We start from the raw sequence: 13221 nt of genomic DNA, 5'->3' as shown, positions 1-13221 counted from the left end.
TTGACATTATTGCGCTAAGACCTCCAAAAAATTGGTCACTGTCGATTTGGAGATCGCCAGCATCAACCTCAGACTCACGGCCACGGCGCCCTTCCTACGACGATGCCTCCTCGAATTTCCCCCTTCAGCACGCCGCTGTGCTGCAGGACGACAGCCAAGGCTCCTATCTCGTCGCTGACTGCCTACCTCGCCGGCCTCTCGCTCCAGACCCGAAATGCGTCCATCCTCGGTAGCCTCGCCAACAACCCAGGCGCCATTCACCAGAAGAAGCGAGTTGGTCGTGGTCCTTCGTCCGGACATGGAAAGACATCTGGTCGTGGTCACAAGGGTCAGAAGCAGCATGGAAAGGTCAAGCCGTGGTTCCAGGGTGGTCAGACACCTTTGATCGTCAAGCACGGTCGAAAGGGTTTCAGCAACTTGTGAGGCGCCCACGAACATTCCCGAAACGAAATCAAAGATTTTGGGAAGATGAAGGGTTCAATTGACTAACAGTCTGCAGCCGGGCTCCTCAGATGTCGGAAGTCAACATCGACCAAATCCAGGCTTGGATCGATCAAGGACGACTCGACCCCACGAAACAAATTACCCCTAAGGAATTGATTGAGTGCGGCATCATTGGAACACTCAAGGACGGTGTCAAGATTCTCTCTCGTGGTGCAGACACTCTCAAGCAACCTATCGACGTCATGGTCTCCCGTATTTCTGCCTCAGCGATTGCCGCTATTGAAGACGCCGGCGGCAAGGTCCTTACCCGATACTACACCAAGCTCGCCATCAAACGACTTTTGACTGGCGAGTCCGTCAACACAGATAAGCCTCTGCCTCAAGGTGCCGAGCATGTCGATACTGTGCTGGCCACAGCCCGCGCGGCCCCCTTCCGATACCGGTTACCCGACCCTACCAGCCGTGAGGATATCGAATATTACCGTGATCCCGCCCACCGAGGATACCTGAGCCACCAGCTTGCGCCAGGAGAGTCGCCCAGTTTGTACTTCAGGGTGCCTGGTGTGCACAAGATTAAGAGCGAGGTTAAGAAGGAGAAGGCAGCCACCGAGGAGACTCTCTTCTAAGAGCTGGGGTATGGCATGTTTGATGAATTGTATTATAATGACCGAGTATAGACACTTGGATGTGAAAACAAGCAATGTACAATCAATTGAATCTCTAAAACTGAAGGCAATCAACTTTATGAATGCATCATGTTCGAGATCAGCCACAGATTGACTGACAGTTTGTGGCGCTGCCAGGAACATCCTCTTTAGCCGTTACAGGACATGACCCTCGCATGGAGAAACAGGTACGTACCCATGATGCTCCACAACAGCTCTGTCCGGACGCCGGGTTAAGGTGATGTCGCAGACCCAGGTCTTCTCCACTTGGAATGACTTCACCAACCTCCCGGTTGCCTCTCAATCGCGTGCATTTCGTCGCTAGAGCTGTTTGTATTGCTTATTGGCTTTGCTCCAACTCTTGTAGTCGCTGTTTGTTACATCGCAGGCTCGCTATCGCGCACCCAAGCCCATTGCGCTGAATAGCCTCTCTTTTAACGGCCTCAATCACGAGTCGCTACTACGTACTGTACGTTAGACGAGCCGACGGATCTACACTCAATCGCTCCACGAGTTATCGCGACTCAGCTGATCGACATCGACAAGACTGGCACGCGCCACAAGATAGCTTTACAACAAATACACAGCACATAAAGTCACAATGTCGCTATTTGGTTCATCGCCAACTGAGGATAGCCCAGCTGCGAGTTCGCCTGGCCCTGCTCGACGTGGTGGTGCTGGACTCTTTGATAACGAGTCTGCATCCAAGCCATCCAACAGTCTCTTCGCGGACGATGACGACTCCCACGATTCGCCTTGGGATATGCCCACGCCGCGCAAGCAGCAGAGTCGCGCTGATCTAATCCGCAGCCTCCTCTCCGGTAGCGACGTGCCCGATAACTATATCGAGACCTTCGATACAGTAGTACGCGAAGATGGGAGCGGGGGTCAGGTCACCTCCGGAGGTATCGCAAAGCTCTTCGCTACAGCCAGGCTCGGAGCCGACGCCCAAGCTCGCATCATGTCCTTGGTAGCCCCAAGCGGCGGGGATATCAAGCTAGGTCGAAACGAGTTCAATGTCCTACTGGCCCTGGTCGGTCTGGCACAAGAGGGCGAAATTATAAGTCTCGATGGTGTTGATGAGAGACGAAAACGTGAGTATTGAAATTTCTTCAATTCGTATGTCGCATGAAGGAATTCGCGTCATGTAAATGACTTTGTTTGCCAAGGCTTACAAGTTGCGTTATCATCTGGTCCATGCGATACCATGTCATATCAGTGCTGGCATATCCCCCCAGTGCTTGGTGGGGACACTACTACTCGATGCAGCTAATAACTCATTTCCATCACAGGCCTTCCGCAACCCAAGCTCGCAGGTCTCACTGCAGAGCCCATCCTGCCTCCAGTTGCTGAACTTTCTGCGAAACCTCCTCAAACGCCTCCCAAAGATAATCCTCCTCAACCTCAACAACAGCAAACTCCGCCTGCGCAGCAGCAGCCTAAGCAATTTCGACCAGCTATGGACGACCCTGAAGATGACCCATGGGGTAGCCCCGATATGCACAAGACCCACGATCACGCAGCCAAATCCAATGGTGCCCAGCGTCATAACACAAATGGACATGCAAGCTTCAGCCAAACACCTCCGACAACAGTCATCGATGCTCCTCCTCTGACCCATGTCGCGTCGCCTCCTACGACTTCGCCGAATAGTCGCAGACAGCCCAGCAGCAACTCGGTGACAGGACCTGGTGGATGGGGATACTTTGATGGAAGCAATCCCACCATTGGCGGTTTCGGCGAATCTCCAACTGCTGCTGTCCAGAATCCCTTCGCGACCGCTCCTGCAGCGACTCCCAACACACAGCCTCCTCCAGGTCTTCAACATCATGCTAGCAGCACTAGAGTCAGCCGCGGCGCCGAAGAGAATGTTCTTGTCACACTTATGCCGGAGAAGGAAGGTGTCTTCATGTTCCAGCATCATAACTACGAAATCTCAAGCGTGAGGCGCGGCAGTAAGGTGATTCGCAGGTACAGCGACTTCGTTTGGTTGTTGGATTGTCTGCACAAGAGATATCCTTTCCGTATCTTACCGCTACTTCCACCCAAGCGTGTAGGCGTAAATGGCAGTCATCTGTCAAATGACGGCGCTTTCATCGAGAAGCGAAGAAGGGGTCTGTCACGATTCCTGAACGCTCTTGTTAGACATCCGGTCCTTAACCAAGAACAGCTCGTTGTTATGTTCTTGACCGTTCCCACTGTAAGTCTTCCATATCTTGGCGTACAAATCAACTGCTGAAGCTAATATCAGCATCAGGAACTGTCTGTGTGGCGCAAGCAAGCTACTATTTCTGTTCAGGATGAATTTACCGATCGAGCGCTACCCCCTGGTCTGGAGGATTCTTTGCCCGCTGAGCTTGAGGAGCTCTTCTCTCGAACACGCAGTGGCGTCAAGCGTTCTGCTGAGCTTTACATTAACGTCTGCAATATCATGGACCGTCTTGTCAAGCGAACCGAGGGTGTGGCTGCGGATCATGCTCGTATCGCTCTTTCTTTGGCTTCGCTCACAGAAACATCCGAGGATACATACGCAACGGACACCAACGAGGTTCCGCTACTTAACGACGGCCTTGTTGCCATGAGCAAGCACCTCAGAACAACCCAAGCTCTGATGGAGGACGAGAGCCGCGGTTGGGACGAGGGTGTGCTGGAGGATCTCAAGCGCCAACGAGATGCTCTTGTGAGCGTGCGTGAGCTGTTCGAGCGACGGGAAAGACTGGACAAGGATAACATTCCTTATCTGGAGCGAAGAATCCAGACCAACGAGAGCAAGCTTGCCAGCTTGAGAGCCAAACCAGAAGGTGTGGTCAAGGCTGGTGAAATCGACCGTATAGCGGAGAACATTATTAAGGCAAGTTACTCATTTCAGCGATGCATGACAGGATACTAACAACAAGCAGGACAAGGAATCTATTGTCCAGCAACATAATCGTTCCATCTTTGTCAAAGAGTGTATCCGCGACGAACTCAGCACATTCCAATCAACACAGTACCACGTCAGCCGATGGAACCAGGATTGGGCTGGCGAACGAGTCAAGTATGCAGAAATGCTCGCAGACAACTGGCGACGATTGCTCGATGAACTCGAGGGCATGCCGTTGGGCGACTAGAGTGTGCCAGAGAGCCACCAAAGTTCATTTGTAACAGCGGTTGATGCACTTGATGCGCAGCACGAAGTGCTATGGGGAGACGTTCGCTGGTAATTGCATATATATTCAGAGAGAAAACGGAGAAGCGATGGTTGTGGTTTGTGTTGGAATTATTGCTTGCATTTTAAAGATGGTTTTTGTATCAAGATCGGAGGTTGTGCCTGAGTTGGAACAGGAAGTTGGTGGTAAGGAGAAAGAAGCATGAGGATGTGTGCCGATACCCTTCATTCTTTTTAGTTTCGAATGCTGCTTCATAATAGATATATCATGGCTGTTATGTATATAATGCCTTTTCTCCACGGGTCAGGCAGTTACAGTACAGCACGCTTAATACACCGTGAAGCATCATGAAATGGCCAAGATATTGGCTTGTCATCAATCTTCTATTATCGTTCCAATTTTTGTCTTATCCTATCGTCTACAGGTATCCAAAATGCCCGTCGTCTGCCATCTACCACTGATCCGTCACAGCACCATGAGAAGCATCGCCGACCAATCGTGCATACTTGGCCAACACACCTCTCTTGACACGAGGCTCAGGGGCCTTCCACTCACTTCGTCGCTTCTCCATCTCCTCATCAGTGATATCGACGTCAATTCGGTTCTTAATCGCATCAATAGTGATCTCGTCTCCATCCTTGACCAGAGCGATGGGACCGCCGACCATAGCTTCGGGCACAACGTGGCCTACGATAAATCCGTGGGAAGCACCACTGTATCGTCCGTCGGTGACGAGGGCAAGGTTGGAGAGACCAGCGCCCATGATGGCGGCGGATGCCTTTAGTTGTTCGGGCATACCAGGTCCACCCTTGGGTCCTTCGTAACGGACGATGATTACAAGGTTGCCGTCAGACTGCTTGATCTCACTGCGGTTTAGGGCGGCGTTAAGTTCCTTCTCGGTATTGAAAACGCGGGCCTTGCCGGTGAAAGAGAGACCCTCCTTTCCGGTGATCTTGGCGACGGCACCGCCGGGGGCGAAATTGCCCTTCAGGATACGGATATGACCAGAGTCCTTGATGGGGTCCTCGAGAGGTCGGATAATGTTCTGGCCGGGGTCCAGGCTGGGCCAGTCCTCAACGTTCTCGGCGAGAGTCTTGCCGGTAACTGTCATGATGCTACCATCAAGGAGACCGCGGGCGACGAGCATCTTGATAACGGAGGGGGTACCGCCGACCTTGTAAAGATCCTCCATGTAGTACTGTCCACTGGGAGCGAGATCGGCGAGGAAAGGGGTTCGATCACTGGCGCGCTGGATGTCATCGATGGTCAGGGGGACATCGGCAGTGTTGGCCATAGCAAGGAAGTGAAGAACACCGTTTGTTGAACCGCCGAGGATCATGGTCAGAACAAGAGCATTCTCAAAAGAAGCACGGGTCATGATGTCGCGAGGACGAAGGTCCTTCGCCATGGTAGTTCGGATGACCTGAGCAGCACGCTCACACTCACGACGCTTCTCGGGAGACTCGGCAGGATAAGAAGATGAGCCAGGCAGAGACAGACCCATGGCCTCGATAGCAGTGGCCATGGTGTTAGCCGTGTACATACCACCACATGCTCCAGCGCCGGGACAAGCATGCTTCTCAATATCGTCCATGACATCAGAGCTCTCACGACCAGGCTCACCAGGGTTCGACTTGGCATGCAGACGGCCGTAGTTATACGCACCCGAGGCCTCGTAACATGTGCTGATATTGATAGGCTTCTCTAGGAGGTTAGAGTGACCCTTGCGGATGGTGCCGCCGTAGATCATGATGAAGGGGCGGTTATGACGAGCAGCGGCCATGACGGTGCCGGGCATGTTCTTGTCACAACCTGGGATGGAGATATTGGCATCGTGGTGCTGGGCACAGGTAACGGACTCGATGGAATCAGCGATGATCTCTCGAGTCTGAAGAGAGAAGCGCATGCCTATGGTGCTGAGTGAGTATGTTCCAATACGAGATACCATGAGCTTTACTTACCCTCGCCACCCATGGTGATGGCGTCAGACACACCAACGGTGTTGAACTGCCATCCGATCATGCCTTCCTTCTCGAGAGAGTTCTTGACGATCTGACCGAGATCAAGGACTAAAAGTTTGTGAGTATGCATTTCCTCGGATAATATTTATCTCACTCACGATGGGTACTGCGAACTCATTAGCATCTCATCTGAATAGAGCTTCACTTTAGACTCACTTGCAAGGGTTTCCCTGCCACCAGACAGTAGCAACACCAACCTGGGGGGAGTTCTTCATTTGCTCCTGGTTCTTGACACCAGCTCCGTAGAGCATAGCCTGTGCATCGAGTGTCAACGAGCTGCTGAGCGAACAATGGGTTTAAGCTTCTCACCTGAGCTCCGGGGTAGTCATGCTCGCGAGTGATCTTTGTAGACCAGCGGTTAAGAGCTCCACCGGGAGGAAGGCAAGGGAAGGGAATGTAGTCGCTTGACTGCTTGGGGTCGTGAGTGACTTGGTCCGCCATGATGATGGTTGATTAGGAGAGTGTATCTCTACTCTCTAGAGGCAATTGTATGAAGAAGCTCTCAGCTAGTTATCCAGTAAACTAAGGATCAGAGTTAGTTGAGCACAATCGCAGAAAGGCGATGTTGGGGAAAGAGGAAGAAGAGGAGTTGAAGTTCTGCCAAGCACGCACTTCTACCCCACGGGACACTTACCTTTGAGGGTGGAAAAAAGAAGCTCTCAAGGTGAGAGTCAGCCCAGAAACCAAAACTTAAATTGACCAAAGACAAGCGTCGGATTAGACAAGAATTGTGGTGCGAGTTGCAGTTACAACGTCTGCCGAAGAGCGGAGAAGCTTTAGTGCTGCACGGTAAGTGTAAGCGGAGGTTCCTGTAGCGTGATTCGAAGTGAGTGGCATTTATTACCTGTTTCTCTGTTTTTGCCTAGAAAGTTATCAAGAAAGAGGATGAAAGAGGATGAAAGAGGATGTAGACTATGAGAGAAGAGAGGGAGACGATGAGGCTTGGATTCAATGCTGATGATGATGATGGCTCTGGCAGAGTGATAGCAACTGACAATGGACCTGCGTGATCGCTACACAATACAACTTCAAGTTTATAACAAGAACAATAGACGAGGAACAACAATCAATTCTAACTACGAACCGAGAGTCCTTCCTTTTAAATGCTACTTGCGTTGCCTTGATCACCCCAATTCTTCGCTCCAATCTTTTCCGGACCGAGCAAACCAGCTTCGGTTACAATGTCACGAGAACTGCCTCTCTTTTTTCTAGGTATTGTCGTTCAATGACCCCTCATCAGGTTGATCATAACATTACGGGTAGTTAGTTACAGTCCACTTCCCGGTTAGAACAGCTAAGGCAAGTTAACTAAACTAATACCCCGCACATTCAAGCTTCGTCGAATACCAGCTCTTGCTTTAGCAATTACGGATCCTGAAGTGGCCAATGGGAGACATTACGTAGTGCAGTATATCATCCTCTGTATCCGTATCATACCGGACAGATAATAAGGGAAAAGATGATAGCGTTCAGATTCAGACATGTTCATTCTCATCAGTATTGACCATCATAACAGATACCATCTTCATGTCCGATAATGATCACTCAAAGTTTAATTCTCACGATAACCTCGTTCTTAACCACCGGGTCAACTGTCACCCTTATTTATAACCCCCAATTCTCTTGACTTACCAACCGGCTAAAGCCCCTCTCCCCAAAAATAACAATTTATCCATCTCTATCAGCATTTTGAGTCAAGCAAGCTCCGCAGCCCCATTATCCATTTATAATGGATCTCCCTCTCTCTCTCCCAGTCTCCGTCCAGGACCCCTCCCCGTTTCCCTTTCCCCACCACGCCCCGAACCTCGGATCGGATACCATTACGGGCTTCGGTTCTCCCCGATCCGAAGCCCAGGGAAAAAGGTCCCCCGTCCATCCCGTTCTCCATATCCCACCGACTAAAGACCGCAAAATTTTGACAATGTTTCGTTTTGTTAATTGGAACACCCCTAATTAAAGCATATCCATGCGCTCCTGTGACCCATACAATGCATGATTCAGATACTGGAGTTTCTTGGCAAGACTCCTAGTCATGCCGAACCTACTACAACGATAGAGTAGAGGTTCGGATATCCAGTTACCATTTCATCTCGTTTTCCATGCAAGTCATGATAAACGGTCTATGCTTTCGCAGTAATAATAATACTGTGGCTATGATACCCACAGACATACTCATCATTGTGAAACAGAGACTCGGAAACGCTTGGAAACGCAACACAAAGCCAAGACATGTTACACGTACTCTTCCTACACTATGTCTATGCTTTTGCCATCCTATACCAATACAATTCGGGCTTTTGCTGCGAAATGATCTTCATCGTCCCTCGCACAGACAGAATCCGCATGTACTACCATCTCAAGCAACCTCAAACGTATTCCTATCCACCAACCTTCGCTGATCAACTTCTCATGTCACATTGCATTGATTTATCGAAACAGTAAACGATTCAAGGTAAAGAAGATTATCAATTGATACCTGCCAGCTTTTACCGCCGACAGCCTATATCCAATAGGGATTATCCTCCTCCCCGCAACCTCCATCCACGCAACCAGTGGATGCGGCCGAGCGTCCTGAGCTTTGGCTCTCTTTTTTCATCACCGTAATTTCATCAGCCCTTAATGTGAAACAAGTCGGACTGTACAATGTAAGGAAAACTGCCGGAGCAAGCCAAAAACAAGTAAGAAAAAACGTTGAATGATAAAAAGATGGCAAAAACAAAGCAAACAAAATACCCCCGAAAAAAGACTCTGAGCTCGATACACTGAGCCGGTCTGTAACCCCAAGCAAAAGACAAAAATCGCCCTATAGTATAGTAAAGTGTCTTTCTCCATCTGCGACAAGTGCTCTTCATGTCGTGTAGCAAATGCCGTGCATCTACCTCCTTTTTTCCTCCACACAGGATGGTGAATCCTACCCACTAGACAATACTTGGTTCGTAATAGGTGAAGCTAGAACGGTAATCGCGCGAACTGAAGTGAATGGAAGTGATATGTATGTATCTTGAAAACGAGTGTGGGCGCAAGTATAAAGCCCAAGTGGCAAAGATGCCATGTCGTGTGCCTGCAGAGCAGGGGAGCACCAAGGCCGTTTAGTGAAGCGAATTGCAGAAAGCAAGAGGCGTATTGTACAATGAGGCAAGATCATGCTGTAGTCTCGCCTCATCCTCAACCCCCAATTATCTGGCCTCGGGGTGAGGAACAAGACAGGATTGGATTACCCGAGGAGTCCATGTTCAGTGAGCGGTCTGCATCATACCGAAGCGCTCCTCTTCCAGCCGTCTCACGATATCCCGATCGCGAGCGGTTCGAGGGTCAGCATCAATGCCGAGGATTGATGAAATCCGTGTCTTGTCCTGTCCCTTATGGTAGGTTTGGTTCTGCACATCCTTCTCAGCTTGTCCTGGGCTAGAGGTAGGAGTGATGGGTGTAAGAGATGAGGGACTGCAGCAAGTGCCAGTCTTCCAAGCCTGCTCCAGCACGGTGGGAGATGCTGAAGGTCCATACTCGTTGGCGATGGTGGACCAGAACGATGAGCGGTGGGATGAGTAGATGGAATGAAGGCGAGAAAGATCGACATGCGAAGCATTGTGAGCGGGGGGTGAAGGCACAACAGTAGGCGCGGGAGCAACTGAGCAGTCAAGGCGTAGAGGAGGTGTTGTTCGGGGATAAGATGCAGCTCGGTGGAAAGAAGCATGGGGCATCTGAACTGGAACGTCGACGGCAGGCGTGTTATACGACTGGTGGGAAGCAGGAGGAGGGAGAGGCATGCCAGTAGGCTTGGGGAGAATTGATGGTAATCTGGGGACTTCGCTGGGGCCAACGATGCTGGGAAGTTGGATGTGGCTGGAGTTGTTGCTTGTGTTGTAGGGAGGAGGGCTGTAGCTTCGTACGCTTCCACCAGGAGAGGCTGAGCGAGAGACAGTCTCGCGTGCTGGGCTGGGGATGTTCACGTTGTGAGTCTGAGAGATTTCCATGGAAGCACCCGAAGAGACGGAAGCAGCACGCTTGTTGCGACGGTTGCTGCCGTGAGAGAGCTGGTGGTAGTGAAGGCGGCACGCCAACTCAGTCTTCTTGAGGTGGGCAGCAATGTACTTGTATGGCATCTTCTGGAGTCGAGTCTGGATGAGATATGACTCCTGCGTTTAGGGTTAGTAATGTGTTCAACAACTGAGCCGTATAATGTTGACTAACCTCCTCGTCACTCCAAGCACGTCCACCACCAGTTGATGAAGCCTTGCGGTTCTTGGTGATACCATAATCGTGACGGTCCATAGAATCCCGGGATGGGATATAAGGCGCAGCGACCTGAGCCATCTGATGAGAAGGAATGGTTGAGCTCATTGTCAAGGTAGTCATGAGTAATCTCGTTCCTGAATATTCCGCAATGGAGAGTCGTAAAGTCAGATCCGAAAAAGAGATTCGTGTATTTCGATAAATCGAAAGTCGTCGTAGAGTAGAGTGAAGCGATCGAGATTGTTGGAGAGATGCCGAGTGTGCAGTTTAAGCCAGCGAGATAATTTAACTCGAAATACAGACACCGGAAGAGAAAGTCAAATCCTCGTAAGTTGAAACGGGATAGGATATTGAATTGGATCCAAGAAAGAAGTGAAAACCGAGTGTCGGTTTGGTGGTGAATAAGATGGTCAAAGAGTGTCAGTAGCCAAACCAGTTGGTCCAAGTTGGTACTGTAATGAGTGTGATGGAGCTAGCTGTGATGAGAAAGAGTAGCTCGAGAAGCGAAGACAATACAAGACGCAACAGCGTTTCTTGCAGTTGGAGAAGAAGAAAAAGAAAAGAAAAGATAAGACGATGGGTTTGAGGATGGTGAATCCAAAAGATGGAAGAGGGAAGGAGGGAAAGAAGTAGTTTTGGAAGGGGAGGGGCAGTAGATATCCTTCCTTCCCTCCACTACAGAGTAACAGCGGTTTAGAGGCAGGTACCTGCCCTACCTACCTACTGTACAGCGAGATAGGTAGACTACGAGACAGGGCAGTCGCAAAACCGACTACGTAGAGTAAGGTACTGCACTGAACCTGGACGGTACAGCACCCGCGTTACGGGGCAGATTACAACGGCCACGACGGTGGTGATGGTTCGGGCCATGCATGGGGTCGGGGATGAACAGGGCAGGGTTGCCTTGCCTTAGCTTGCCGTACCTTACTTTCTCCCACTGTCAGTGAGCAGGGGACCAGGGCGTACCCATGTCGCATCTAACATCCTTTCCACGGGGGGTTTGACTTGAGCCTGAGAGGAGGCGTTCCAGGCCATGACAGGGGGGCTCAAGAGTCTGGCAGATGTCTTGGCTGGGTGAATGTTGCAACAGGAACAAAACAATAAACTCCTCTCTTCAGAACATCGCAGACGGAGCCGGTCGTAGAAGATGATTCATCCAGCATTTGTTGTTTCGGAATCAAAACAAATGCTACTGTGTACGCTAGACCGACTATAGAGCTCCAGTGAACTAACCCTTAGAGGCAATAGCTTAACCATACGCTGGGCGCAAGACGAGACTAACACAAGACAGCAAATGAGACAGGAAGAGAAACAGAAAACAACATCAAGATCAACAATCTACTGCCGATTGATTGATTAATTCTTGTGTCTGACTCTAATTATTACGAGAAACGCCACTGGACCTTTACGGCACTATTAGTTCAATTCAGAGCCCCATCTCGGTGAGATCTAGGCTGGGTCTAAACAAGATGGAAACTGACAAAACAGGAATATGGAGCGAGGGCTTCCGCCAGGAATACAGTACGCCCGCCTTTGACTGACATGGCAGCCGAAGACGACAGGACAGGACAGGAACAGGGACAGGAGGCTCAAAACGATCACCCACATGATTGCGGTACAGTAGATGGGATACGTACCTCGTCCGTTCTGTGGCTCAACTCACCCATGCCTGGTAAAACGGTCGCCACCGTAGGTAGCGTGTTCAGAGAAGGGATTCAAACATCCATCGAACCCCGTACAACGGACATTGGCAAGGCCTGTGCGAAGTTTTTTAGCCTTTGCGAGTCTTGGCATCCGATCTTTTGAATCACTCAAGGGGAAAATGGCCGGCCGTCTGTTGAAGAGCAAAATGGAGAGCATCACAAGCCTCAGTTTTACGTACGCGGTTCTATTGCTGTTGTGGCCTTGTCCCTGTACATGATTCCCGTTGTGGCAGCTGTGCCTTTTTCGGTTCGTGTTCCTGTCCATGTTCGTGTTCCTGGCAGCTTGCAACCGTTTCTTCTTCCTCTTGACAGCGGGGTCTTGTTGCGTTACATTGACCTCAGCTTCAGGTGCGATGCTGCACGTAATAAGTTAAAGTACCATCCATACTTGCATCTCTTATCCTTGGCTCATAGCCTTGTTGTACTGTAGGTGCTGTGCTGTATGCAGAGCACTTTATGTCCCCGGTGAATAATACGTAGCAAGGGGTAAATATCACATTGGCTCGATGACTTGTTCTTGGAAGGGTCCCTGCTTTTGATTTGCGAAAATGCTTGTTGTCGTGGTGTTTAATTATTACCGCATCTGACACTCCCATCATACTAGAGTAGCTTCTAGACTAAGACCTAGAATGGGTAGATGGCCATCGTGCCGTGTACATGATCTTCTCGTGGACCGTGATTAGGTCCCAAGCTGTTGGCTTCACTCAAGTCTGAGAGCCAAATCTGGCCCGGGCGTTGGAGGCAGGGCAGGTCACGGCGATCGGATCACTGCCTTCTAAGCTAACGAATGTAGGTCATTTATGATGTACGTACGTGCTCTCGGACGACGATGGATCTGTAGTAAGCAGTAGGGAACCGAAGGATTATGCTTTACGGCGTTAAACACCAAGACCCAACCAAATTCAAATGTTTTGTTCAACAGCTGAAAGAGAGTTTCGTCCCCTACCTACATATTGAAACAGGCTGTGTAGCTCTTGAAGATCTTTGATCAGTGCAAGAGGTACAT

At 50.2% G+C, this 13221-nt stretch overlaps 4 protein-coding genes across 4 annotated transcripts; 2 read left to right on the top strand and 2 right to left on the bottom strand.

Moving 5' to 3' along the window:
• The first annotated feature begins 55 nt into the window (after positions 1 to 55).
• B0J16DRAFT_334887 (ribosomal protein L18e/L15P) lies at positions 56 to 1382 on the top strand. The gene is made up of 3 exons (XM_046127004.1): positions 56 to 419; positions 500 to 1297; positions 1360 to 1382. Exons 1-2 carry the CDS (start codon positions 103 to 105, stop codon positions 1068 to 1070), a joined length of 888 nt encoding a protein of 295 aa, XP_045987195.1. The 5' UTR covers positions 56 to 102; the 3' UTR covers positions 1071 to 1297; positions 1360 to 1382.
• A 3-nt stretch (positions 1383 to 1385) lies between these two features.
• B0J16DRAFT_334885 (uncharacterized protein) lies at positions 1386 to 4618 on the top strand. Its single transcript, XM_046127003.1, has 4 exons — positions 1386 to 2203; positions 2402 to 3309; positions 3367 to 3960; positions 4010 to 4618. The coding sequence occupies exons 1-4, from the start codon at positions 1711 to 1713 to the stop codon at positions 4217 to 4219; spliced, it is 2205 nt and encodes a 734-aa protein (XP_045987194.1). The 5' UTR covers positions 1386 to 1710; the 3' UTR covers positions 4220 to 4618.
• B0J16DRAFT_334883 (dihydroxy-acid/6-phosphogluconate dehydratase) lies at positions 4619 to 6914 on the bottom strand. Its single transcript, XM_046127002.1, has 5 exons — positions 6589 to 6914; positions 6436 to 6533; positions 6378 to 6385; positions 6220 to 6327; positions 4619 to 6166 (listed from the first exon to the last, which is right to left on the bottom strand). Exons 1-5 carry the CDS (start codon positions 6718 to 6720, stop codon positions 4710 to 4712), a joined length of 1803 nt encoding a protein of 600 aa, XP_045987193.1. The 5' UTR covers positions 6721 to 6914; the 3' UTR covers positions 4619 to 4709.
• A 2407-nt stretch (positions 6915 to 9321) lies between these two features.
• On the bottom strand, positions 9322 to 10778 carry B0J16DRAFT_75202 (uncharacterized protein). The gene is made up of 2 exons (XM_046134427.1): positions 10471 to 10778; positions 9322 to 10415 (listed from the first exon to the last, which is right to left on the bottom strand). The coding sequence occupies exons 1-2, from the start codon at positions 10633 to 10635 to the stop codon at positions 9513 to 9515; spliced, it is 1068 nt and encodes a 355-aa protein (XP_045987192.1). The 5' UTR covers positions 10636 to 10778; the 3' UTR covers positions 9322 to 9512.
• Between the last annotated feature and the right edge of the window lie 2443 nt (positions 10779 to 13221).

This window comes from Fusarium flagelliforme (assembly GCF_020744385.1).
Source record: "Fusarium flagelliforme strain FIESC 12 MPI-CAGE-AA-0113 chromosome Unknown B0J16scaffold_2, whole genome shotgun sequence".
NCBI lineage: Eukaryota > Fungi > Ascomycota > Sordariomycetes > Hypocreales > Nectriaceae > Fusarium > Fusarium flagelliforme.
The sequence above is the reverse complement of the archived record's forward strand: the minus strand, read 5'-3'. Positions and strand labels throughout refer to the sequence as shown.